Here is a 27,155-nt window from a genome sequence, read left to right as displayed (position 1 = left end):
GAACATAGATGGAGCCCTCCAGATAGTTGTTCTACAAATATCCTGGACAGGAGCATTAGTAGAAAAACAGCCGAGGTAGCTGTAGCCCTGGTAGAAAGAGCAAACATTTTAGTGGGAGTCCTAAGGTACTGGGATTCATAAGCCAGGGCTATGCAAGCCCTTAACCACCAGGCTATGGTGGCAGGGGAAACGGCCTTATCCATCATTCGAGGTAAAGAGGAAACAAAACAAGATTCCATGGTACAAATGTTTTGTATGTTTTATGTATGTCTTTAGACATCTATGGACGGCCAACCTGCACCAGGCCTACTCCGTCAGGTGTACCAACTTTTGGCAAAGGAGGGCAAAACCACATCTTGTGACATGTGAAAAGGTGAGGCCACCTTTGGGCAAAAAAAGGAGGCCGGAATTAGCCCAACAGAGACCTCAGAAAAAATGCACAAGTTCTTATGCACTGACAGGGCGTGGAACTCTGACACCCTGCAGGCCAAAGTGACAACTATGAGGAAGGCAAGTTCTAAAGACAAGAGGTATAATGGAATGGACTTCACTGGTTCAAAAAGGGAACCCTGGAGAGCCTGAAGGACGAAGAGGAGAGCTGGTCTCGTGGTAGCAAGCATGACTTGTCCCCTTAGCTAAGCAGGGTCTGCCCTGGTTGCATATGAATGGGAAACTTGATGTGTGAGCACTATAAAATATTCTGCTTAGGGGATGGAGCCACTCTGGGAAGAGCATCTATGTTCCAAGTTATCTCTCTGGCACTTCCAAGATAGGGCTGAGAGAGATTCTGGCCTGCAACCTTGGAGAAGCTGCTGCCAGTCTGTTTAGACAATACTGAGCTAGATGGACCTATGGTCTGATTTGGTATATGGCAGCTTCCTATGACAGTATGCCACTGCCAGGTAGGGTGACAGTGCCCACTGGAGAGAGAGCAGAGTTGCCCCTCTGAGGAAACACTTTAAGTGAGGATGCTGTTGCAGAGAGCATTTGGAAACCCCTGAGATAAGTCCCACCAGGGAGGCAGCTTGGCATTTTAATGTGTTTGCAGAGGGACTCCAGTCCGTCCTTGAGGAATTGGAGGAGGTGCCTCATAGTAGCCAATCCCTTGGGGACTGCATGCTTGGTAGACTACTGTAGGAAGGCCCTCCAGGTATGTTGCTAAATCCTACTTGTTGAAGGTCGTGTGGAGGCTAACATTGTACCAAGTACCTTGGATGAATAGCTGTGCCATTTTAGGAAGCAGTGTTCAGTCTCCAGGAGGCTAGCTTTGACCAGCCTGGATCTGGATCCTACATAATCTATGGAATTAACCACCACAAGATGTGGTGATGACCACTAGCTTAGATGGCTTTTAAAGAGGATTAGACAAATTCATGGAGGGCAAGTCTATCAGTGGCTGAGAGTCATGATGGCCTTATTCTACCTCCAGGTTCAGAGGCAGTAGCACTTACATTTAGCACTTACATTTATATACCGCTTTATAGCCGGAGCTCTCTAAGTGGTTTACAATGATGTAGCATATTGCCCCCAACATTCTGGGTACTCATTTTACCGACCTCGGAAGGATGGAAGGCTGAGTCAACCTTGAGCCCCTGGTCAGGATCGAACTTGTAACCTTCTGGTTACAGGGCGGCAGTTTTACCACTGCACCACCAGGGGCTCTTTGCTTCTGAATAAAAGTTGAAAGGAGCAATGGTAGGAGAGGGAGTGTGCCATTATCTCCTGCGTGTGGGCATCCTAGAGGCATCTGTTTGGCCACTATGAGAAATGGGATGCTGGACTAGATAGGCTTTTGGTCTGATCCAACAAGGCTCTGCTCATGTTCTTAAGTTGTTCTTAAGATAGGCTATCCAGCTTCATAGCTGAGTGGGGATTTGAACCTCAGCCTAAATGGTCTAATATTAGTGCTTGAGCCAGAAGAGGCAAGAGGTTATGCTTGGAGATAACGATTACCCCAAGACTATATAACAAGCAGAGTTATATACTGCTTTTGCCCTAGAGGTGATATTTACAGAGGCTATTCCCTGCCCCATCTAAGGCAACAGGTGGAACACTTATGTTTCTAGTCAATCTAGGCTCTGGATCCACTCACAAACTGAGTTAATACTGCTATAAACAGTTAGATAGAGCTATGCATTGTGTGCATGCCAAAATGTACAAACTGATTTGATTCAACAAGAAAGGTTGACTGACTGATCAAAAATTTAAGTGTTATTTATTATGTGGTCTAAAATGCAACCACAATAAATACTCCTAAAATACAATTTATTTTTAATATATCCAAGATATATATTTAATATATCCAAGAGTGGACCTTTAAACTGTCTATTGAAATTTCATCCCCCTCCCCACCGCATCTCTTCCTGAAATCTGAAACTTTGCCCCTGAAAAGATGCTGTCTAGAAACTGTCAATGTTCAAGCACAATGCTGCATAAGTGACAATGCAAATAAGGAATGCTCCACTTTTCATTTTTTCATTCCCAATTATCGGCTTAGAGGCTTAGACACATCAGGAACACATCCCCTGCCCATTTTAAGTAAAAACTGGTCATTCCACTTATAAAGCAAGACAGCAGCGCTGATTCATTAGGAAACAAGTGGTAATTTTGGAGCTTGGACTTAAAGGCCTTTGGAGGCTCCCCACCGCTTGCTGCAGCCCCTGCCCCACTGCAAATTAAACATCACCCCCCTATTCTTATCCCACACATTTCTTTCCCCATTCCCCTCGTCTCTAAAGCACCTGGCACAGGTCATGATCACATTGAGCCACCAGTGCAGTGTGGGCCAGTGGCGACTGCACCACCCAGGACATTTGGGGCCCCCCAGTGGGTGTGGAGGCCCTGGACTTTGGCCCTGAAGAGTGCCACTGTCCACAGCAACAGCAAGGCAAAACTGAGATTGTACCTGCATGTCCTGTTTTACTGACCTGTATTGTCCTGAGTGTTTGCAGAGACAGTTGCTGGGCTTTGGGAGAAGTACACTTTAGAAGAGCAATCAGGCCTTTGTACACTTGGTTCTGGTACTTGGGGTTGCCGTGGCCTAAGGAATCCAGAAGAATCTGCACTTGCTCTTGTGTCTCTTCTGATTTGGATGTGGCCAAAAACTCAGCAATTGATCGCACACCTGTGTGGGAAAAGACTTTCTGAACCATGAGGCTAGAAGTTGTCTAAGTAGTTCAATTTTTAAAGTAGTCAACAATATGAAAGTTCTAATAATAATATCACATGTAATAGAGGTCAACTGTATAAAGCAATGCAGTACATGCAGAGTATTGTTGGGATAAAATACATTTTATAATGACAATGGCACTGTTCCACTTCCACCATTACCTTTTCCTGTTCACCTTCCAGTTCAAGAACAATTTTTCCCTGTCTGCCAGCTACAAATTCCATGAAAGAATATGAAGTTTAAATATAAGTTCAACTAAAAGGGGCAACATACATCACTTGATTGTACTGCCTGTATAGAAAGATTTGGCGCAATGCACATAGCAAATGAACCCTGCTTTGTTTTCTGTATGACTTTATATGTGGTCATAGTGGCTGTAATGGAAAACAAGGTGAAGTGCTCTTTTTGCTCACACTAACAAAAAAGATATGTTGCATCCTCCATTGTGTTTGTTCTTGTGTTTATGAATGAGCACTAGCTGCAGCATTGATCTGAAAATGTTGTAGGCCAAATCTCTTTGGTTCAGAGGCGCAAGGTTACTTAGCAACATCTAAGAAGTGATCTTATTTAGTTGTTTCACTTTCATCGTTTAAAAATAAACAAGACTTGCTTCTGACATTGTGTATGCCCAAAGCTGCAGTCCTTAGGCATGTACTATGCACACTTCCAAGGCGTAAGCCCCATTAGTCAGTGATGCCTAACTGAAGATGCTTCTATTCACACTTCTGAGATAAAAACTAGAGGACTACTGGCTCAATCCAGCTCTAGTCAAATATAACTAGTCATGTGCAATAACTTGTGGCTTTGGATTGTGATGCACATCTTCATCTGCATCACATCCAGTCCAATGGGGTTTGATGAGCATTGCAGTGTGGAACCACAGAAAGGTACAAATCTGGATCCTCATTGACTGTGCATGCAGAAGCCCACTTTTGCATGCAGATTTCCCTTGTTGCATTGGGGAAGGTATATATGACAAACTAATTTAAGTGAGGGGTTGAAGGAAACAAGTGACTGCTGGCACTTTCTGGTAGGAACCAGCAACTACCTAAGGTAAAGTAAAACAATTTCCTTTTCACAAGGCAAAAAAAAAAAAAAAAAAAGTTACATTCCCCCTAGCTGAAGAGATTTGGTGTTGACTCTCTAGATACCTTACTAATCTTTAATAGTGGGAATATTTCATTTCTCCCAACCTCTAACTCAAGAGAAGAAATCTTAAAAAGTAATGTGCACAACAGTTTCAAAGGAGAACCATTCTTCATTCTACTCTACAGGTGCAAACATTATGGCTGCTATATACTGCAGTGAAAAAGAACTACTGCACTATGAAGTCAGGTTCTTGTGAGGCTCAAAGGCTTCCATTCTCTTTTATCAATGGAAGGTGGACCAGTGAAAGGTGTCACCTAGACAATATACTGAACAAGACACAAGAAGAAAGCAACTCTTTTCAATCAATGAGACTCGCTGGGACCGGAAAGAATAAGCTTGGCTCTGTGGGAATAAACCTGAGGTCATATAGAACTGCTTCGCTTAAATATCTGCCAGTACATCTCATTTGTCACAATCTGCCTACCATAGCTTTCACAAATAAGCTCTTTGAACTTCCTGCCAGAGCTTGCTACTAACTGAAGAAGCTTTATGGACTCCTTTTTGTCCTCTTCCTTCAGTTGCTTGAGCCCAAGTATTTCCAACAGTGTGAGGATACCACCAACCTCCAAGAATTCAATAAGGTACCGCTGGCTGCAAAGATTTGGAGAACAAAGCAAAATCTTAGACCACCTGAAACGTCTTCTTTTTGTTTTTTTGCAAGATCATATAAGATGATTTCCATTATTATTTAACACACATTAACTGTTACTCTCTTCACACAATCAGGGTAAATTTAAAAAGTTACCAAAATGTTACTTACAAGGAGAATGAAGCAGTGAAGATGTCTAGGGGGGAAGCTCACTCTTCATAGTACTCTCAGCTACAGAGCCTTCCATTTGGTTCAAGAATGCAAATTTAGTGAGTAAAAGTAATCCCAACCTTACTATGTAGGAAGACATCATGAGCCAACATTTTTCACGTAGGAAATTGGGCATGAGTAGTCTCATATTTAACACCCCAGTCAAGGAGGCTAGAGGGATGGTTTTGTTTCTTTAAGAAACAGCTCTTGCAAGAATAGTTTCTTCCTACCCCTAAAACCTGTGTCACACAAAACATTCAATTATTTGAAATTTGATTTAAAAAACAGTACCATAAAATATTGCATAGAATTTTGCTATGTTGTATCAAGCAGCCCTCAAACTATTCCGCTAGTACATTAATTTATCACAAGTGCACCTTCTACTGTTGAAGGATACATGGGAATTTGTAAATAGCAAATTGTCTCTAGATAGTGGAGCTAAAGGATTTACAAATTAGTTGGGAGAGAATATTAGGTATACTCATGCACCCTTTGCGAGGCACATAAGCCATAGACAGCACAACTTCCTATTCTTGTCAATTCCCTTGATAACACAATCATATCATTTTTATTTATCTATATATATAATTCTCTAAGGCATATCTGTGGCTAAACCTGTGCGTGGCAACTCTTGCAAGAGTTTGCAAACAGAAATACCTGATTGGGCAGTGAGGATCCCATATGCAGATAGAGAGGAGGAGCCTGTGATGGTTAAGGTCAGTTGGAATGCAACTGTTACTGGATGGAAGATGTTCTTGATTGTAGAGAAGAGGTGTGTGTGTATATATATATATAGAGAGAGAGTGGGGGGGGGGCAGTGGTCTGCAAAGAGAGGGGTCATGAGGGAGGAAAAAGCCCCTTCAAGAGAAGGAGGCTGCTGTGTGAATTAGATGAGGAAACAAGATGAACAAGATTTGTTAACCCAGGAAGGGAGTGGGGGGAGAGCAAGCGGAGGAGAGAGAAAGAGGGGGAAAAGGGAGGGGAAGTGGAGGAGAGAGAAAGAGGGGGAAAAGGGAGGGGAAGTGGCCTGAGGGGAACGAGCAGTCATGGCAGCAGCAGCAGCAGCAGCAGCGAAAGGCCCAGTCAACCACCACTACTGTCTGGGGCTACTGAGGCCATTGGCGGAGGGAAGCAGTCAGGCAAGGGATGGGCCCAGGCGTGTCAACAGCCTGAGGAGAACAAGTGGCCATGGCGGTGGTGGCAGCGAGGAAGGGCCCGGTTAACTGCTGCTGCTCCTGTGGGGAGGAGCAGGAGCAGGGCTTGGGTGGGAAGGACTCTGGGGATAGGGGGCTACAGCTTGGCCAATAGGTGCCAGCAATGCCGCAGCTGCGACCAAGTGGGGTGAGGGGATGGAGTAAAGTGATAGAGGGATGACAAAGAGGGGGGTGGAAGGAGGAGGAGCAGGAGTGTGGCTCAGGTGAGGGTGGAGGGATCTCTGAGGTGAGGGGGCTGTGGGAGTGAGTGAGTGGAGCAATCAAATACTAGCACGCAGATGCTCTGTGCGGGTTAGGCTAGTTTATTATATTTGTAGCTCATAACCATTATGCCACAGACCACCCTCTCATTCCCTCTTTCACTAACCTTAGGACCTGTAGCAGGGTTTGGCATTGTTGGGCAGGTACCAAAGGCTCAGGCACCTCAGAAAGACCCACTGCTGATCCCTGAGACCACTTTTGTGTCCATAGCTTTAGCCTTTGTGTGATGAGTGTGGAGACTCTTCCCAGGTAAGAGGAAGCTTATGGAGGGCAATTTGCCAAGGTCTCCCTGTAACTGGCAGCCAGCCCTTACTAACCCAGCGTGCTGAAAATCTCAGAGACTCACTTAATGCTCCTAGGAGTGACACCATGAGTTTTACTCACCCACTTGCAGCTGACAGGAAGACACCAATGGACTTCAACAGTTGCTCTAGACATGTTCCATACATGTAACTATTGTGAGTTTGTTAAGGCTTTAATTTAAAGACGTTCTGGTATACCGAAGCTCAGCTGAATGTGATTGTCTCCCCACCCACCTCAGGGGCTTATGGTTTCTATCAGTTTAGAAAAATGCCTGTCAGAAGAGGACTTGTGAAATATGTCTGTGTACTGTACTTTACCTTTTTATGGTACTTTAGAGAATAGGAAGTCATGGAAGAAAAGCTAATGTCTGAGATTGGTGAATCCTGCTAATATCAATTTTTGCAGAATTGCCCTCAGATTACAACTTTCAAAACTGTGCTCATTTTATCAAACAAATACATCCATAAGGGGGTGCTTTCTCCTTTTCCCTTTTCTTCCTTGTTATACCTGAATACCAGCTCTTTAAGTGGATACGTCAGCCTGAGCCAGGCAGTTAGGCGGACCAGAAACAAGCTAGCTCCTTGAGAGAATTCTATCTCGAGTTCTGGACCTGTCTTGCCTTGGTTGGCCAGGATGAACTTGTCCAGAATATGGCTCCGGGCAACTTTGCCAGCATTATCCCATTCCTTCAGGAAGCTTATTAATCTGCTGATGGCTGCCTGCTCCTTTATGGAAGTCATGTTTGTTAGTGTCTTTCTATTGGGGAAACAGAGAACAAAAACAGTTTCAGAGATCCTTAAACAGAGATTCCACATCTCTGCTATGCAATTTACTCTACTGCTTAATAATATTTGCATTTAACAATTTTTTTCCAGATGTCCAGCCTCAATTTATTCTGCAGCAATCTGAACCAACTTCTTACTTTCTCAGTACTCTTGGTAAGTAATTTTCCCTAGCTTAGTTATACTGACTTGTTAGATATTTAAAAACCATAGTCCTGTTCCTATTAAACTTTTTTTCAAAAACACATTCTTAGTTATGTATGACAAGATCACAAATACAAAACTGAATGCATCAACATTATATTAGAAATAAAGACATCATGTTTGATCCAAACAATAATGTATAAAACCATGTTGTCAAAGATAGAAAAGAATGAGAATTCTTTGTTGTATGTCAACAAAACAGAAGTACAGACTGCCATTTTTGTAAATGGAAGAGTGGGAATGATTGGAGGAAGAGCCTGAAACAAAAGCCTCCAAATTTGGCCATCACTTTGCTACTGGGGGGAATGAAGGCCCATTATTATTTTTGACAAGCTCTGGTACCCTAGAGATAGAAAATAGACAATAGCCTTGCATCTCTCTCCAAGCCATCACCTGATTGATTGATTGATTGATTGAAAGATGTAATATACTGCCCAGTTGACATACTCAGGGCAGTGTACAAAGCAAGAACAGCATCCAAGACCTTTAAATAAATAAATACATACATACATATATCCATACGAATTAAAAAACTTAAAGGCTGAAAGGGAGGACGCAGATCAAATCTGGTGAGGGGGGAAAGAAAGAGTTCCAGAGTGAAGGGGCAGCAACAGAGAAAGTCCTTCTACAGGCCCTAGTACCATGGACCTCTCTAAGACCAGAGACCGAAAGAAGGGCAACCTGAGAAGATCTCACAGGATGGGTCAGGATGGCCAGGAGAAGCAGTCCTGAGGGTAAACAGGCGCTAAGCCCTGAAGGGTTTTAAAGGTAAGAACCAGTACTTTGAATTGGACCTGGAAGCAAATAGGTAACGAGTGTAGTGACCATAGAAGAGGTGTCTCACTATCATGTTTTCTAGTGCCCGTAAGCAGGCGGGCCATCGCATTCTGGACCAACTGAAGCTTCTAGGTCATCTTCAAAGGCAATCCCAGGTAGAGCGCATTACAGTAATCCAAACGAGAGATGATGAGGGCATGAATTACTGTTGACAGGGCCATATCTTCAACTATCCCCCTAAATTTGCCAATAGCTGATATTCTATGGTTTTGCTTGGGATGACATATATAAATCTTCTGTAAAATCTTTGTTGTAAATTCAAAACATTCAAATCCAAGATACTCCAGCACTTGCAATTTCTCTTGTAAAAAACAATAATCAGTTATCTCCCTTGATTTGGCATTTCATCCCCCCAGATGTTATATGACAATATGACAAATACTTATATAACGCTTTTCAACAAAAGTTCCCAAAGTGGTTTATATAGATATAAATTAATAAATAGACTCCCTGTCTCCAAAGGCTTACAATCTAAAAAAGAAACATAAGATAGACACCAGCAACTGGAGGGAATGCTGTGCTGGGGATGAATAGGGCCAGTTGCTCTCCCCCTACTAAATAAAAAGAATCACCTCTTTTAAAAGATGTTTATTTGCTCAGTTAGCAGGCTGGTTGGTTGATACTCCACCCCCCCGCAGGCTTATGGACTATAAACACTAAGATGGCAGGATATTAATTCTAAAAACTAGCTGACCTGGTGCAGAACATCTGCACCCCTAGTTCTCCCTCTTCCCCCATCTTCATTTCATTCTCTCCCACCTTCAGCCCCATTTTGTTCTCCCTTGGTGGGCGGCCGGCATGGCCGCTGCTTCTCTTTCCTGCCTGGCGGCCAGCCTGGCCACTTTTCCTCCCTGTCTGGCGGCCGGCCTGGCTGCCGCTTCTCTTCCCCGCCCAACAGCCGACTGGCCTGGCCTCTGCTTCTCCTCCCTGCTGTTTCTCCTTCTGGCTGATGGCTGGGCGCTTCTTCTCTCTGCCTGCCCAGCCATTCTTCTGGCCAACAATTTCTGCCTGTCCCTGTCGCTAGTCGGCAGCTGCTCGTGCACTCTCGTGAGAGCTGCCATGCATGAGATTAGCAATGGGTACGCCTTAGAGAAATATATATAAATAAAGAGGACGATGGCAATACAGGCAGACTGGAACTTTCCCCCCACCAGTGACCTGGTCTTAAATTATTTCTCTGACACCAGGTAGGGCTGCATATCCCCACCCTTAATGGTTCTAAACACAATAGGTCCAGTTATTTTTCAGATAGTGGTATTTCATTTATTTATTTATTCGATTTCTATACCGCCCTTCCAAAAATGGCTCAGGGCGGTTTACACAGAGAAGTAACAAACAAATAAGATGGATCCCTGTCCCCAAAGGGCTCACAGTCTAAAAAGAAACATAAGATAGACACCAGCAACAGTCACTGGAGGTACTGTGCTGGGTGTGGATAGGGCCAGTTACTCTCCCCCTGCTAAATAAAGAGAATCACCATGTTAAAAGGTGCCTCTTTGCCAAGTTAGCAGGGGTTTTAACTACTCCCATTCCATATGGGTTGTTGGTTTTTTAAAGTTCCTTTATACTTTCCTCATATGCCATGACCATGAATCCCAGAACCATCATGATGTTTGTTAAATTCTGTGGAGTCTACTTTAACTCAAAATGTATTCTATGTATCTTCTAGCTAAAAAATTGATGAAAAGCTCAGATTTGCACTCCCCACCCCCACAGAGTTTAGAGGTAACTTTTACAAAATCATTATAGTCTAGGCTTCATTAAATTCCTGGAAGATCTATGGATCTCATATTGTGTATTTTTTTAAACAGTCCCTTCAGAACTGTAAAGCAGCAATGCTGAGGGATGCATGGGAATCCATCAGAGAATTAACAACCTGTGGTCTGTAGGAGCTTTTGTCCTTGGCAAGGTATTTTCAGCAGAGGAGGGAAGGTTTAAAGTAAATCAGTTTTCCTCAGATAGTTGTGATTGAAAGTGTTATTAGCCATAACAAATGTTAGCACTAACAGGGAAGCAGCTGCAGAAACCTTTTGGAGTTAGGAAGTTAAACATGAATCTTATTCATTTGATTTACAGAATATTTGTGAAATGTTACTTACGAACCTTGTACTGATATTTGAATTTAGTGACAAATTGTTTTTCATTAGGGCAGTCCATGTTAAATTTATAGCCTCATAATGCATTCCTGTGTCCTCAACACTGATCTAGTTAAACCAGCTTTACCACCTGAAACAATCCTCAGTTTGATTCTAAATTAATACCTCTATTCATTTATACGGGTGCACATATCACCTCCTTTTTCTTGAAAGCAAAGAGTCCTGTTACTGCTGGGGGAAAAAATAAATCTTCAGCTTCTCAGTTGCAATACTTGAGACACAGAAGTCAGTCACAGGGGAGAAGAGTGCATGACCACATAATGATCCTACTGAAGAGTCAGTGATATGACCTACTGTCATTATACTGTATTAATAGCTTATACAAAAAGACTCAGGCTGTCTGCCAAGAAATATACATTTTCTAAAGGCACAATCATATAGCACCTGTAAAGAGGTTAGATATGTTGTACATCTATCCCCTGCAGCCAGAACACATAACAACTTAAGTTCAGCCTGTATTGGTTTCCTTCTTATATGTATGATTAGATGAAGATTTGAAAATAAGCAGTTTGTCAGTTTAGGAGGATTGTCTCTGTACATGCTGACCTCATCAAATCCCATGGTTTTCAATAGCTGACAAGCAAGGTTCCACTGGCATTGGTACAGCAGGGAAGCAGCAAATGTTGACATTTCCCCCTTCTCCAGCCCCAGGATGTACAACCGTCAGGGACATATTTTCAGGTGGCACAGAGGGCTTCCTGGGGAAGGGTTAAACACTGCCCCACAGTTACGCAGCTGGGACGTTCTGTTAAAGGCTACTCTCTGTACTGGTGCAGCCTTGCTCTCTGTATGCCAGACAGTATGTCTAAGACTGAACTCCTCATCTTCCCTCCCAAGCCTTCCTGCCTTTGTACTCAGGGGCGTAGGGTAGATGGGGCCCATGTTTGCCCCTCTCTCTGGAGGCCCCTCAGAGTGAGGGAGATAATGAAGAAAATAGGCAGGGGGGCCCTCAGGAGCTTGGGGGCCCGGGTTCTTTGAACCCCTTCGCTCAATTATAGCTACACCCCTGCTTGTACTCTTTCCTTATCCATTGACAATCTCACCATCCGTCCTATTGAACAGCTCTGAAGCCTTGCCTTTAACTTCTCTTTTTCCTTTATCCTCCATATTCAGTTTTTTGTCAAATCATGCCACTTCTCCCTTGATAACATTGCAAGAAGACAACCCTTCCTCTCTGCCCTCTCAGCAAAAACTCTAGTGCATCTCTGCTTTGACTACAGTAACCTCCTTCTCATTGGTCTTTCATTGGCTCATCTCAGTCCCCTCACCTCAATCCAGCACTCTGTTGCCAAAATCATTTACCTCTTTCATTACATCAACCAAGTCATGCCCCTCAGATCTCTGCACTGGCTTCCTGTCTGTTCCTAGACTTGGGTACAAGCTCCTTGTCTTTGTCTTCAAAGTCTTCCATGGCCTAGCCCTCCCCACCCCTATCTCAGTCTTAGCTCTAATTTCTTATTACACTCCTACCCATGGTCTTCACTCCTCCAGCTCCACTCCTTTCAAGTAGCTCTCTCCGACATCTTCACCCTTGTTTCCTTGCTGCCGGTTATGCTTGGAACTGCCTCCCAGAACACCTGCATAATGCTTCCTCTCTACCTTGCTTCAAATCCCTTCTTAAAACCCACCTTTTCCATGAAGCCTTTGACACAATACCTTTGTTCCCATTCCCTACTGTAACTACTAAGTTCAAGTACATGTAATGGAAATATTTGCATATTCTTCCCCACCTTACCCCTACCCTCTTCCCTTCCCTTGTTGCTTCCCTTAAATCAATATCTAAACTGTAAGCCCCTCAGGGCAGGGATCTGTCCTGTTCTTTGTGAAGTGCCATGTACATTGATGGTGCTATAGAAATAATAACAAATAATAATTACTATCTCAGTCTGTTTCCCTTCAGAAAGTCAATAACTTTGCACTGCACTTTCTGAAAGGAGCTTCTCCCTGACTGATACTGAGGCATAGAAAGGCTCTAATGTTTCTTTAACTTATCCAAAGATACTCTTCACAAAAATAAGGGCGGGCTTAAGCCTACTGCAAGTATTGCAATGATGGGCACGCTGTGCTACACCTCTCCCCCTGGTGTTTCTCTGTGGGATGGAGGGGCTGGCTGGCTGGCACAGACCTTTCCACATCCATGTCGTCACCCCTGCTTTGCACCGAGTTCACCTAGCCAAGTATTATCTACTCTGACTGGCAGCAGCTCTCTAACCTCCTCCCCAGCTCTGCTACCCAATAGTGTTGTAGCTAGAGATCAAACCTGGGACATTCTGAATGCAAAGTATGTTGTGCACACTGAATTCCTTAGAGAGTAATGATATGCAGTGTGAAGAAGTCCTTCCTATTTTCCATCTTAAATCTCCTGCCTATCAGATTCATTGGATGACTCTTGCAGTGAAAATGAGGCAGATGAAAAGGAGAAGTTGCTTGTTTGGATGTTCTCTTTCTTGTCTTCTAGATTGTTGTCAACATAATCAAGGCAGAGGAGCAGCCAAGGGAAACGGGGATCAAGGTGCCAACGAGCTTCCCGCTCTTTAGCCAAAGGAAATTACAGTGAACATTATTTACTCAACCATACAATTTAAAAATATAAAAATTATGAACAAGGAAATATTTATCTGGTTCTTCAAAAAATAAAATGGGGGGGGGGAAGCAGGTCATTTTCTTCTGCACACAATATGCTTCTTTCTGACAATCAAGGTCTGGCTGTACATAGGGGGCCCCCAAACCTAATTTTGCAGTAGGCCCCAACATTTCTGGAACCAGCCCTCAGCCTTTCTTGGTGAAGTGCTTGACAAAAATAATACCCACTCTGCAGGTTTCAGAATGAACCATCCTTGCAAGCAGCTTATCCTGTTCAGATATTTGATTTAAAAAATATCGGCATCAACTTATAAAATAAAGTGTCTGAAGTATTTCATCCTCAGCCAAAGGAACCCTGCCAGGAAAAGAAAAAAGAAAGCCTAAAATTCTCAATGTGCATCCCACAAACATCTTCTTACTTAGGAAATGTCCTATTCCAGCTTGAATGATGAAGTTATCCCACACCAGCGCTTAGCTGGAGTCAGAAAGGTCTGGTCTTCCTCTCACCAGAAAGTAACCACAGCCTGTCCCCACACATTAAGGACTAAAGGAGCAGCAGAGTTTCAAGGGCAGCTTCCAGATTTGGACCCCGTCCCCGGCTGCTGCCTGCTGGCATCTCTGCCTTCTTAGGAACGGAGCTCTGCTCACCATCCCCTTTCAGTTCTCCCGCATACACATATCAGCGGTCCTCCAGCCTGCGTCCCCACCTGAGGACCAGGAAACCCTTCCTTCCTTCCCGGACTGCTTAAGAACAACTCCGAGCGGGACCCTTTCGGCAGGTCTGGTCAACCACACCGCCGAGTTCGGTTTGGTTTGGTTGCTAACGCGCGGCGGCGGCAGTTGGCATTTCGGTTGCTAAGCACCATCACGGCGATTCCAGTCACAGAATCGTCAGGCAGTTCCTCGCTCCGGGTTTGCTGGAAGAAGCCTAAGAAGGGGCGGGACTCGCGGGAGTTTCCGGCAGGCTCTGGGCGGAAGTGTGGGTAGCAGCTGGACGGGTGAGCCGGCGTAGCTAGCAGCAATGAGGACGAGGGCTGAAGAACTCCGCTGTGCCGTGGAGCTGCCCCCGGGTTCGCGGGAGCCAAGTGCGGGTGAGCGCCGAAGGGCCGCTGGGTGGTGGGAGGGGTCTCCCATATGGAGCTCCCGGGTGGGTAGCTGGAGAAGGCGAGGAAGGTCGTGGTGGAGCTTAGAAGGAGGCTGGGACTCTCTCTCTCTCTCTCTCCTCCTCTCAAACAGTGTGATTTTGAGGCTGTGTTCTCCGTGGTTTAGCCCCGGAATCGCTTTCCAGGGCCAGGGTGTTTAATCTTGAGGGCAGGGGTACAGCTGGGTACACAGGAAGCTGCCTTATACCGAGTCAAGCCATTGGTGCAGCTCAGTATTGGCTACACAGACTGGCAGCGGCGTCTCCAAGGTTGCAGGCAGGAGTCTCGCTCAGCCCTCTCTTGGAGATGCCGCCAGGAAGGGAACTTGGAACCTTCTGTTCTTTCCACAGCGGCTCAGTCCCCTAAGGGGAATATCTTGCACTGATCACACATGTCTCCCATTCAAATGCAAACCAGGGTGGATCCTGCTTAGTAGAGGGGACAGTTCATTCGGGATATGTCAAAATGCGATTTGGCTGTCCGAATTGTGGGCACCTCTCTTTTAAAATTGAGGGCTTAAACAGCCCCTTTAAAGTGGAGGAGAGCAGTTCTGCTCCTCCACTTGCTGCCATCCCAGTGCTCCTCTCAGTTATGCCCCCAAACCAGTGGGGCATCTCCCAGCTGCCCCGTGTGGTGCCGGTGTGCTTGTGCAGAGGCCATTTGCGTGCTGGTGCCATGCAGGGGCAGTAGGGAGGTGCTCCGCTGGCACACGGCTATAGCTGGGGGAAGTGCCGGGATGGCAGCAGTGTTGGTGAGCAGAGGAGGAGCAGGTATGGACCTGCTCTGCTCCTCTTGAAAGGGGCTGTGTTAGCCCTTGATTTTAAAGGGAGGTGCATGCGATTTGTACAGCTAAATTGTGTTTTTACACAACCCTACAATTTGTGCTTGATACTACAAGACCAGCTCTCCTAATTTTGGACCCTGGATATAATGAACTTACAGGGGTCCCCTGCAACATTAGCATCCTCTCTGTGCAGGCGCGTAACAACGATCGGGCAAGGGGAGACAGTCGTCTGGGGGCCCCACTGCCTGGAGGGGCCCCCCAGAGGCACCTCACGTGACTCCCCATTGCCCCCTGCCCAGCCCCAAGGCTCCTCAGCCACTTGCCCTGTTCGCCGTCTCTCCAGCTTGTTCTCCTGGCCGGCAATCCAGGCAGCAGACAAGCTGCAAAGAGCTCCTTTTCTCCCGCCTCTCAGCTGATTGGCGGGTGGGGGGCTTCCACGGAGGCCTCCGTGTAGGCCTCTGTGAAGCCTGAACTCGAGTAGGGCCCAAGCAGCCAGGAAGGAGGAGGCAGCCAGAGTGGCCACCACTGTTCTCTGCAGCAGACCCCTTGCTGCCCAGCATTTGCCAGGTAGAGTGTGAACTCCTTTTTGTGGTTACCTTTCCCGCCCCCCGGGATACATAGGGATCTGCTTGCCATAGGGCTTTGATATCGGGGGGAGGGACTGAGAAGTCTCTGGATATTTATTTTAAAACAGATTTTTTTTTAAGCCAGCAAATTTTCCAAGCTATCTAAGTCCTATAAGTGGCTTGTTTCATGGCAGAAAATTACAAAAACTATTGGAACAAACAGTATTATATTTATTTTATTCATTCATTCATTCATTTATAAATACACTTATGTTCAAGTTGTTTTGCAACCCAGAAGGTCTGAGTGAGAAGCATGTGTTGTGCTTTTATTTTATTTTATTTTTCTTGTGTGTGAACTGCTCCCCAATAACTCGCAGGGACTTCAGGGTAAATCTGGCCAACATGTGAATGCAGCACCTCCATTCCAGAGGAGATGTGTGTGAAAGAGCTTTAAAAGCCTCCTGTGAAAAACCTCCTGGAATCGACTGAATTTGTTCAGAATTCTGAGAAAACAAACATAGGCTCACCCTGCATGGTTGAAAGTCTCCTTTGCTAATCTGCAGCGAGGGGCCCATTTTAATAATTCATCTTTCTAGTGTGTTCTAGGCATTAAAAGTAATACAAATGTATAGTACTCAATGTATATCACTATATATGTGACATGTGCATGTGTGTATTCAGTGAACTGTATTTCCAGGCAGCATACTTATTTTGAAATATCAGACTTAAATCCTTGGGGGCCTGGGGTGTGCGGAGGCCCTGGACTTTGAGTGGTGGGGGCCCATTTTAAAATCTCGTCTCTGGGCCCACTCCAACCTTGCTACGCCCCTGTCTCTGTGTTTATATACATTTCACCACAAACCCACAGGTCTGGGCCAGAGTGCATTTGGGGAGAGGAGAGAAGACTATGCAAGCCCTAGTGCATTCACACAGCTTCTTGAGCATTCATAAACTGGAACACAACACGTGTCCCTTGCTGCACTGTTCAAACACAAAACCAACTTGGACATATAGTGCATTCGGGAAACAGTGCAAGAGGGGGGAATTAAAACCATAACGCATGCCCATTGCTTCACAGTTCTCATGCAGGCTTTTTGGATCACAAACCAACTTGAACATAGTGCATTTGTGTTTAAAAAAAAAGTTCAGAAGTAACAGTTTGACTTTTGCTAGGTGTGAAGTATTTTATGGATAGAGAGAACTCTTTCTGGCAGCAGAGGAAAATAATTTAAAAGCACAGGATTGACTGATTTCCTTGAAATAAAAATACACAGAACCCTGCCATCTTGGGGCTACATGTGTGCCCAGTTTCAGAAATCTAGGCCAGGCCATTCTGGAAATGTAAAGGGTTGGGGAAAAGGTGGTGGTAGGGTGTTGCACTTTTTTTATGAAAGCAAAGGACAGAATTCTTTGCATAGGGGCAGAATTATGACTCAGGAGGGGGCTTGAGTTCCAGATTTTTTAAAAAATAATATTCTGCCATGAAAAAAGCCACTTACAGGATTTGCTTTGAAGGGTTTTTTTAAATTCAAAAAATCATTACAAATAAACAGATCCGCTTCAGACTCAGTACACACAGTCCTGCTAACCTGTCCTACATCTGTGCCCAATTTCAGAAGTCTAGGCCAGGCCATTTTGGAAATATAAAAGGGGCCCTTTTTTAAGAACATAAGAACAGCCTGCCGTGCTGGATCAGGCCCAAGGTCCATCTAGTCCAGCATCCTGTCTCACAAATTGGTCCACTAGAAGATGCCTCTGAGAAGCCCACAGGCAAGAGCTTGGGGGAGATCATGGGGACCTCTAGGAGAGTGGGCACATGGATCTGGGCCCCCAAGACCAGGCATAATGGTGCCCCTGCTTGAGGGTATCAAGCAGTCATAAATAAGTGGTGCACATAAGCTGTTCTGGATATACTAAAAATGGTGCGATGAGATGGCCGAAAGTATTCACAATTCAAGAAGTGTTGGATCTGTACCAGTGTGCTCTCTCCTTTTATTTATTAAGTAAAATATTTATTTATTTAACTTTTATACCACCTCACCCAGATGGCAGGTTAACATAAATAAAAACAGAAAAAAGCAAAATAAATAACCCACAAAAACAATTAAAAATTAAAACCATTTAAAAACCATTGAGGATCAGGATTTGGGACTCTTTTAAAGGCTACTAAAGATCTTAAGCCTCCAGTATTTATAGGGAGCGCATTCCACAGGAGCATAGGAGTAATTACATTCCATAGGAGTAACTATAGAGAAGGCCCAGTCCTGGGTCTCTGCTAAATGAACTGGCGGCAGCCAGAGATGGACCTCTCTCAAAGACCTTAATGTGTGGTGGGGATCATGCTGAAGAGGGCACTCTCCTAGGTAACCTGGTCCTAAGCCAGGTGTGTGGTGACAGCCAACAACCTGGATGGCTTTAAGAGGGGTTTGGATGACTTCATGGAGGAGAGGTCTATCAATGGCTACTAGTTGGAGGGCTGTGGGTCACCTCCAGCCTCAAAGGCAGGATGCCTCTGAGTATCAGTTGCAGGGGAGTAATGGCAGGTGAGAGGGCACGCCCTCAACTCCTGTCTGTGGCTTCCAGCGGTGTCTGGTGGGCCACTGTGCGAAACAGGATGCTGGACTAGATGGGCCTTGAGCCTGATCCAGCAGGGCTGTTCTTATGTCCTTAAGCCATTTAGGGCTTTAAAAGTAATTACCGACACTTTGTATTTTGCCCTGAAACATATCAGCAGCCAATGCAACTCTTTTAAAACAGGTGCAATATGGTCTCTCCGAGAAACCCTGGAGACCAATCTGGATGTGGCTTTTTGAAATAATTGAAATTTCTGAATTGCATACAAAAGCAGCTCCGCATAGAGCGCATTGCAGTAGTCAAGCCTAGAAGTTACCAGTGAGTGCACCAAAGTTTTGAGATCATTATCTTAAAGGAATGGACACGGCTCTCGTATCTACCAAAGTTGATAGAAAGCACTCCTGGCCACAGCCTCAATCTGAGAAACCATGGTTATGTGGTTTTATTGTTTATGTTAAGATGAAGACAAACTTCAGTCTTCCTGCTTTTTCAGATGCAAATGCTGAGAAAGGAAGTAAAGACAACTTGCCTGTGGTGATACTGCTTGGGTGGGCTGGCTGTAAGGATAGATACCTGGCAAAATACAGCACCATCTACCTTAAGAAGGTGAGTAATGTACTCTTAAAATATTTACCTTAGCTACAACTCAATTTCTCTGCTGTTCCTTGGTGTGAGAACCATTACTGGCCCACCTAGAAATTCACCAGGAAGAACACTTGGCACTCTTCAGAGCATCTGTCACCCTTTTTATCTTTTCCACTTGCTCATTCTCCAACATGATGTAGATTAGACTCTTGTGGTTCATCATCCACCCCCCTGCTTGCAGTAGAAAAATCTGAAACCGCTGCTAAGTGTAATCCAAAATTTTGTCCTTAACTTTTTGAAAAACCACAGAAGTTAGCAAAGTGGCTGGATAAAACTCTTCTTGAGTGATTGGTCAGAGTGCTGGACTAGGACTGGAGAGACCAGAGTTCAAATCCCTATTCAACCATGAAACTCACTGGGTAACTTTGGGCCCATCATATATCTCTCATCCTAATCCACTTCACAGGGTTGTTGTGAGCTACTCTGGGCTCCTTGGAGGAGGAGCAGGATATAAAAGTAAAAAGAAATAAACAAAAAATATCCTGTTTCAGTGCAGAAATTAGTGGTGAACTAAGTAGGTGCCCCTTTGTATATTGAAAATGAATGATGGCTTTGGGGCCTCATAGTATGTATTAAGTTGGGATATATGGCTTGATCTTGATCTAACTTGATTTCCAAGTTCGACTAGTGTTCTCTGTGCTATTAATATTTAAGTTTTTTTGTAATATTAACTGAAGGCAATATCAACTGTCCTTTGCCTTCAGTTTGGTAGGAACCATAGTTCAGCATTGTGTGGTTGCTTGGTATTCTTCTTGAAGTGCATTTTAGAGGACATTGAAGAGCTACCAGTTTTGTGTTTCTTCAGGGAGTCTGAAAATGATACGAGTTTTAAAAGGTCCTGTCTGGCCTTCATCCATCTATCTCAGTTGATAGATGTTTTAAATAGAATCCGTTTGTTGAGGAGTTGTGCCTTTCTCTCTCCTGATAGCCATGTGTATTTAGCTAGTTATTTTAGCTGTACAACATGCCTGAGAATAGTTTTAAGTGGAAAAGGTTTCTACAGAGCCTTTTCAACTGTCTCATTAAATCAGCTGTTCTTGGGCTGTGTAGAATGCAAGGGTATAAGAGCTGCTGTTGCTGCTGTTAAAATATTTATACAATATATGGCTTTTCAGTTAAAACAGTTCTCAAAGCAGTTTATTTAGCAAAGGTATGAGAAAATGGTTCCCTGTTCCAAAAATGTTCATATGTTGTGACTGAAATTGCTGAAAAAATCACCAGCTGAAGTTAACAAACCCCACTTGTACATCACTGTAATCCTAGCAAAGGAGGGTTGGAGTTACTTGTACTTACCCAGGGTGTGACCCCAGGACTCAGGAAATGAAGGAATGTATCTCTCTCTCTGAGCAAGTGAGCCAGATTTGTGCACTGCCTGGTTAAGGATACTAGCAAACTAGAAAGATCCATTTTGGATAGCCCTCTGCTGAGAAACACTGCCAGAGAGAAGATGTTTTTATAGATGGGCTTAGCCTTGGAACAAGACTATCCTTTCAGTTCTTTAGATTTTGGTATTGGCAGGTTGATCATAATGTAACACGGATGTTATTTTCTGAAAATATTGTCAGAATTACTCTTGAAATCTGGATTACAAGTGAGTTGTGAGGTAGACTCCAGTTAACTACAGAATAATTTGTCTGTGTTTGGGAGTAGGGATGTGCACGGAACCGGCAGGGGGCGGCTCGAGGGTGGAGGGGGGATACCTTTAAGGACTGGGTAGGGTGCTCTTCCCCCCACCGGCCGTGTTTCCCCCCACCGGCGCTGCAGTTTAAAAGGGTCTAGCGGTGTGGCAGTGTACTTCCCTGCTTCCCCGTTGCCTCCTGGATTGGAAGTATCCGGCTCATGTGTGCACGCACGTCGCACTCGCTCTCTCTTGTGCCTGACATGTGCACACGCGCCATCACTTCTGGTCCGAGGAGGCAATGGGGCGGCAGGGAGGTACGCTGCCACCCTGCTGGACCCTTTTAAACTGCAGTACCGGTGGGCGAAACGCGGCGGCGTATGTGTGTAAGCACACCCTCCCCAGTCCTTAAAGGTATCCCCCCATTCGAACCAGTTGAACCGCTGGTCTTTCATGCACATCCCTATTTGGAAGTGGAAAACCCTGAGTAAGAGAGGGGAAACTACTTATAGAGGTCAATGCTTGTGTGAATTCTCCAGGAGAGAAGTAGTGCCCCACCACGGCATCTTTGAGACCTCTAAGATACACTGCAGCTGTGCATCTGAATCTGAAAGATGTACTTTGGTACAGAGGTACAGTAGCTTCAGCATGATGGGAGGCCCTGCTAATGAGTGTGTCTTGTGTTCCTTTCACTGTTAAACATGTGTTGCTCAAGTGTTCACATTCTCTAAATTCTTGACAAACCAATCTGCAAACCCAGCGACTTGACCTGCTCCATATGGGCCTTGGTTCCTTTTTGTTTGAAGACATTAATTCACATAGTTTTTGCACATTTATAAGTACAATGGTGTTTTATAGTTGTTTCACTCACAAATACAAATTAGTCTTATGTAGATTTAACTAAGAGTTTATCCAGAAACTACTCCATTTTCTCCTTCTCCTTCCCCTCCCTTTTCCTTTCTGATTGCCCTGCCCCCACAAGATCCCCACTGGGACAAATTTCTAAACAACGAAACATAAAAGATACTGGATAGAATACAACAAATAGGCTGTCGTCTTTTTAGGAACCTGGGAACTAATGGCTACTGATAGAAGACAGTTTTATTGAATAGCAACAGCGGTGGCTGTTTGAACAGTGCTAGGGGTGCATAGCACAACATGGCCTAGATGCTGTAGCACCAGAACATTTCTACCTATTTCCTACAGCCATGAAACAGCAGCGTCTCTGAAGCTCGGAGATGATCAGACTGTATGGTAATAGATGTGGAGTGGGGAGAAGGAAGCCACAGGTGTCACTGTGTTTCTAGACAGCCACAAAAAAAAAAAGGACTAACTCTTGCAAAGTGTACCCACACCCACACCCACACACCAAGAGAATTAGGACGTTTTGGATGTTGTGCAGGGCAGAGGCAGGCTAGGGCCATAATTTTATCAGCACCTAACATGACAGTAAGTCCTATTAGACTCAGTGGGATGTATTTCCAAGTAAACATGCATAGGACTGCACATCTTAATTTCTTAACACATTTAAAACTTGTTGTTAACTAATAGAGGTAGAATTCACAGCCTGGTGTAGCAGCAGTAGCTTATTTACTGTTGTACACAGAAGGTCATAAGGCGGGGTACAAAGCACACATGACATTTAATTTTTTTTTAAACGTTAATTAGAATATGTAGTATAAAGAGAAGAAGCAGCAAAACGACTAATCTAAAGCAAAATAGTAGCAACATTTGTAAGTGCAAAGTGACATTATTTTATAGCTTTGGCTGTTTTAAAGCAGACACCTGACAATCAACACCAGCATAATTCAGCAGCTGCATTTTTTAAACTTTGAGATATGACGGCATAGGCTGTACTACTTAATTTGTAAAGTGGGTACTTAGCAAAGAATGGGATGGATCCTCTTTCTCATCCAAGCTATAGATACTGCAACGGTCTGACTATAGCAATATTTCAGGACTGTAATAGATTAGACTACTCCATGTAGTCTGAAACCTTTAAAGCAGTAAAGGCCTTGTGTGGCTTACTAGGGGTTTACTCTCTAGTTGAAAAATCTGGCAAATGCATTTTTTGATTCTATAGCCAAGGAGAAAATTTTGATGAGCAAGGTAGTGACACATACTATTAGGAATCCTTGTCCATCGATTTACATTTGACTTCAGTCTGAGCTCTGTTTTCTAAAGAGGTCAGAGTTAATGCATATAAATGTGCTAACTGAAGCGTTATGGTACATTAAAAGTACCAACCATCAAACCACTTTGAAATAGTCTCATAAATAGTCACAATGTAAATGGTCTGAGGATTTGGGCACTGGATCTGCTGCTTGATCTTCTAGGAAGAATATAACCTTGCATCAGTCAGTGTGTCAGTCTTTGGCTAAAGCAAGTGGGGAAAAATTATCAGAGCCCATATTTATAGGATGTGGATTATTTGCTACACATGCTCCTCCAGTGCTTCTCTGCAGTACTGTGGATAGGATTGCACCAGAGGGCATAGCAATGGCTTTAATTCCCTCAGGAGTACCATGTGGCTATTTTTTAAGCAGGAAGGAGAGTTAGTGGTCCAGCAGTAGGGATGTGCACGGAACTGTGGCGGTTCAGACGTGGCGGGGGTGCCACTTTAAAAGCGGAGGAGGGTGCACTTACCCTTCTCACCACTTTCCCCCTGCAGGCGTCCTTTGTTTAGAAAGCTAATCGGGGTGGCAGCATATCTCCCTGCTGTCCCGGTGCCCCGGTTGGCTGGATATGGCTGAAAGTCCCCAATGCGCCCTTGCGTGCACGTGCTGATGGCACACTGGGGACTTCCGGCCATATCCAGGCAACGGGGCAGCAGGGAGATATGCTACTGTCCCAATTAGCTTTCTAAACAAAGCACACTGGGGGGGGGGGAGGAAGTGGCGGGAGGGGTAAGTGCACCCTCCCCGTCTCTTAAAGTGGCACCTTTGCCGCCTTCAAACCGGCAGAACCGCCGGCTCTTTGAACCAGTTTGGAGGCCCATGAAGGGCCTCTGAACCGGTTCTGTGCACATCCCTTTTCAGCAGTTCTGTACAGAGCTGGTTCCCAAAAATAGCATTAGGGCTTAGATTGTTCTTGGCATTTTTCTGCCAAATTGCTTACAGAATGTTGCTGTTTTCCTGAAAGGCTGAGGAAAGCCAACTGCAGTAAATGAGGGAAATCCTCTTGGCACAGAAGGCCCATGCATCTTTTCAATCGCTGCTCTTTGCATTATGTGGCTCCCACTAAAATGTATGTATTCCTCGCAGGGGTGCATAGTGATCCGCTACACGGCTCCCTGGAGGTTGGTGTTCTTTTCAGAATCCTTGGGTATAAAGTCCCTGCAGAATTTGGCCAAGAAGCTGCTGGAGGTCCTCTTTGACTTCAAAATGGAGACGAAGCCCCTACTTTTTCATGTCTTCAGCAATGGTGGTGTTATGCTCTACCGTTACATTGTGGAGCTTCTTCATACTCATCAGCAATTCCAGCAACTGAAAGTGGTGGGAACTGTGTTTGACAGCGCTCCTGGCAGGAAGAACCTGAGGGGTGCTCTCCGTGCCCTGTCAGTTGTGTTAGAATCAACCAATGTGTGTGTAAAATACCTTCTTCTACTGACATTTGGAGTTCTGGTGGTGACGTTGCGGATCATACTGTATCCTTTGTCCCGCTTTTTGAATGAGACTCACTATGACGCCATGCTGAAACAACCCTGTTCCTGGCCTGAGCTGTACCTCTACTCTAAGGCTGATGCCGTTATTCAAGCCAGTGATGTGGAGAAGATGATAGAGGCTCGGCAGCACAATCGGGTTCTGGTTAAGGCTGTGGATTTTGTGGATTCTGCTCACGTTGGCCATCTGCGGGCATATCCCACCTTATATGTGGCTCATTGCACCTCCTTCATGTACAACTGCATTGGGGGTATTTAGGCTCACTAGGGTTGCAGATATCAGTATTTGCCTCATCTTGTACCCAATACATGCAAAACCATTCATAATTGTTCTTGATAAAATGCTGGCCATGCCTGTCACCAGTGGAAGCCAAAGTGTTTCTTGGAACCTGAATATCTGAAACTGCCACGTTGCTGAGCATTAGGAACTAAGACTGCTGTATAGATCTGGGAAAGTCCAGATTGATGTAACTTGCAATGCATTTTTTCCTCTTGATTTTATCAATGGAATGGTGGAAAATGCTCTGTAACTGATGTGTGTGCATGCACACACAAACACAAAATCGGTCCTAGGAAAAGCTGTATACTGTGACCAGCATATATGTATGTATATTTGCTTATTTTATAAACTTTGACTCTGCTGCTCATGAGGGATGCAGAGCTGTACAGAGCACCAAAGCCCTGCCTTCCTACCTAGTGAAAGTCTTCCTGTTTTGCTTCTGAGATTTTACCAAGCACAGACTTTGAAGTCTATCTGGGTCCATTATTACATTCCATGTGTTTGCTGCATGTATATAGAATTGCTGAATATATAAAGACATGCCTATACACATTTCGTCATTCCATTAGGAACATAGGAAGCTGCCTTCTACCAAGTCAGACCATTTGTCCATCTAGCGCTGTATTGTCTACTACACAAAGTGGCAGTGGCATCCCTAAGGCTGCAGGCAGCAGTCTCCCTCAGCCCTGTCTTGGAGATGCTACCAGGGAGGGAACTTGGAACCTTCTGCATACAGATGCTCTTCCCTGAGTGGCCCCATCCCCTAAGGGGAATACCTTACAGTGCTCACATGAAGTCTCCCATTCATATGCAAACCATTCATATGCTTAGCAAAGGGGACAGGTCATACTTGCTACCACAAGACTAGCTCTACTCGTGTTTCTTTTCTCCTCATTTTTCCCCTAGGTTGCTGCCTTAGTTCCTGCACTTATGTCTGTGGATCCACTAACAACTCTGGGTTTCTGCTCCTTCTCAGGCTTGCCTTATAAACACTTTCTCACTTGTCTAATTAGAGTGATATGAGTGGCACCATAGTCTCAGCTAGAATACAGATACTACACCAATAAAAGTGGTGGTGGTGGGGTGCATTTCCTTAGTGCCTTGTTCATGTATATAACTTAGTTTATATACCCAGTTAGCTTGTGTAACTTTTCTAGAGCTGGTGGCTGACATGATGTGCAACATACCTAGGTGGTTCTGCATCACCCACACTGCTGAGTGCTCTTGTGCTAATATGTAAAATTGGGCTTGTGCAATGGCCATTGTTTCCAGTGGGTGTAGTGTCACACAAGTGCAATTGTACAGTTTTATGTATTAGCATGAGGGTGCTCTCATGCAACAGTGATGGCATTGTTTATAGGTGCCTGCAGCAAAGTAGGCAGTAAGAACCACTTGTTGCACGCTGCACATCATATCAGCCACTTTCTTCATTGCATGCACACAGATGGCCAACATGAGTAGAGTCCATGTTAATCTGGAATAACTGCTATACCTTTGTTGCATATGCATAGTCACATAGATTAAAATCTGCACCCATAAGCCTGAATGGAAAAGATGATGGACAAGCACTCTTTGTCTACTACCCATGATGAGTTCGGAGTAGATTCAGAAAGTGTTTAGTAGTAACTAACTTGACTATGTGCCCATAATGGAAAAGACATAAAATAGTCAAGGATATTGACCTTTGGCGTACCAACCAAGCTGTTGTAGCTGCTGAATTAACATGTAAGGGATTGATCCATCTTGGTGTCTGCCTCCATTTGCTTCCTTTCCCTTTTTCAGTTTCAGGTGACTTTGCAGTTTTCATTGTGTAGCACTGCATGTTATATACTCTTGAAAACCTACTCATAGGCCAGTCAGTCAGTGCTTCCCCCCCGCCCCTCAGCCTGACCCTCTGTGTATCAAAAATCACAATTGTGGAGATTAACACATAGGTGTTGGAGTTGTGCTAAAGTATTCTTGGACAATAACTAACTTTAATCCTAGTGATCTAGTCTTTCTGAGTCATCTAAATGCTGAACTCTGGAGTAATCCCAATGAAACTGGTGAGGCTTCTAGGCAGTCCTTAGGGCATGGCAAGCAGGGCGACTGCCCCAGGCCCCACTCTTTTAACCCCCATTAGAATTAATTGGAAGGGGCCCCCGCACTGGCTGATTTGCCCTGGGCCCCGACCCCTGCCAGGGCTCTCTAAGGACAACCCTGTCTGAAGGATAAGGGTTTTTAAACCTGTAGCTTTAAGGATCTCTCATTTGCCTTAGTTGGAGAGAGCTGGAAATTGTCATAATGTGCTTTTTGGCAGATTTTGTAGAGCATGCTTTATCTGTCAGCACCCAGTGTGTGCAGTATGTGAATGTGTTTACATTCCGACTTTACCACTGGACTTTTGCAGAGGTATTTCAAAGGTTCCAGTGCTGTAACCATAAAATCT

The 27,155-nt window shown here is 44.6% G+C and overlaps 2 protein-coding genes across 8 annotated transcripts in view; one reads left to right on the top strand and one right to left on the bottom strand.

The window, feature by feature from the left end:
- ARMH1 (armadillo like helical domain containing 1) overlaps nt 1-14,368 on the bottom strand; it is a 45,466-nt gene extending 31,098 nt beyond the window's left edge. For 2 of the 7 annotated variants that reach the window (XR_008305845.1, XM_053244333.1), the window contains exons 1-5: nt 13,877-14,368; nt 7,430-7,651; nt 6,977-7,045; nt 4,743-4,909; nt 2,928-3,124 (exon numbers count right to left, since the gene is read on the bottom strand). Coding sequence is in view for 6 of the 7 variants with exons in the window: in XM_053244333.1 (XP_053100308.1) it covers nt 2,928-3,124; nt 4,743-4,909; nt 6,977-7,045; nt 7,430-7,635 (639 nt within the window). In the remaining variant the exon portion in view is untranslated. Of the gene's footprint in view, nt 1-2,927; nt 3,125-4,742; nt 4,910-6,976; nt 7,046-7,402; nt 7,652-13,685; nt 13,813-13,876 lie in introns of all 7 variants that reach the window. The other 5 variants (XM_053244330.1, XM_053244329.1, XM_053244327.1 and 2 more) reach the window with 5 other exon arrangements.
- On the top strand, nt 14,368-25,275 carry TMEM53 (transmembrane protein 53). Its single transcript, XM_053244334.1, has 3 exons — nt 14,368-14,548; nt 19,017-19,129; nt 24,050-25,275. Exons 1-3 carry the CDS (start codon nt 14,479-14,481, stop codon nt 24,704-24,706), a joined length of 840 nt encoding a protein of 279 aa, XP_053100309.1. The 5' UTR covers nt 14,368-14,478; the 3' UTR covers nt 24,707-25,275.
- The last annotated feature ends 1,880 nt before the right edge of the window (nt 25,276-27,155 follow it).

The sequence above is a fragment of the Hemicordylus capensis genome, chromosome 4 (assembly GCF_027244095.1).
Source record: "Hemicordylus capensis ecotype Gifberg chromosome 4, rHemCap1.1.pri, whole genome shotgun sequence".
Classification (NCBI taxonomy): Eukaryota; Metazoa; Chordata; class Lepidosauria; order Squamata; family Cordylidae; genus Hemicordylus; species Hemicordylus capensis.
Note: the sequence above shows the minus strand (reverse complement) of the source record. Positions and strands in the feature narration are given on the sequence as shown.

Excerpts from the sequence above, each read along its gene's own strand:
- TMEM53 (XM_053244334.1), top strand. The coding sequence starts at position 14,479 with ATGAGGACGAGGGCTGAAGAACTCCGCTGTGCCGTGGAGCTGCCCCCG. Across the intron at positions 14,549-19,016 it reads TTCGCGGGAGCCAAGTGCGG|ATGCAAATGCTGAGAAAGGA; the intron begins GTGAGCGCCGAA and ends CTGCTTTTTCAG. Across the intron at positions 19,130-24,049 it reads GCACCATCTACCTTAAGAAG|GGGTGCATAGTGATCCGCTA; the intron begins GTGAGTAATGTA and ends TATTCCTCGCAG.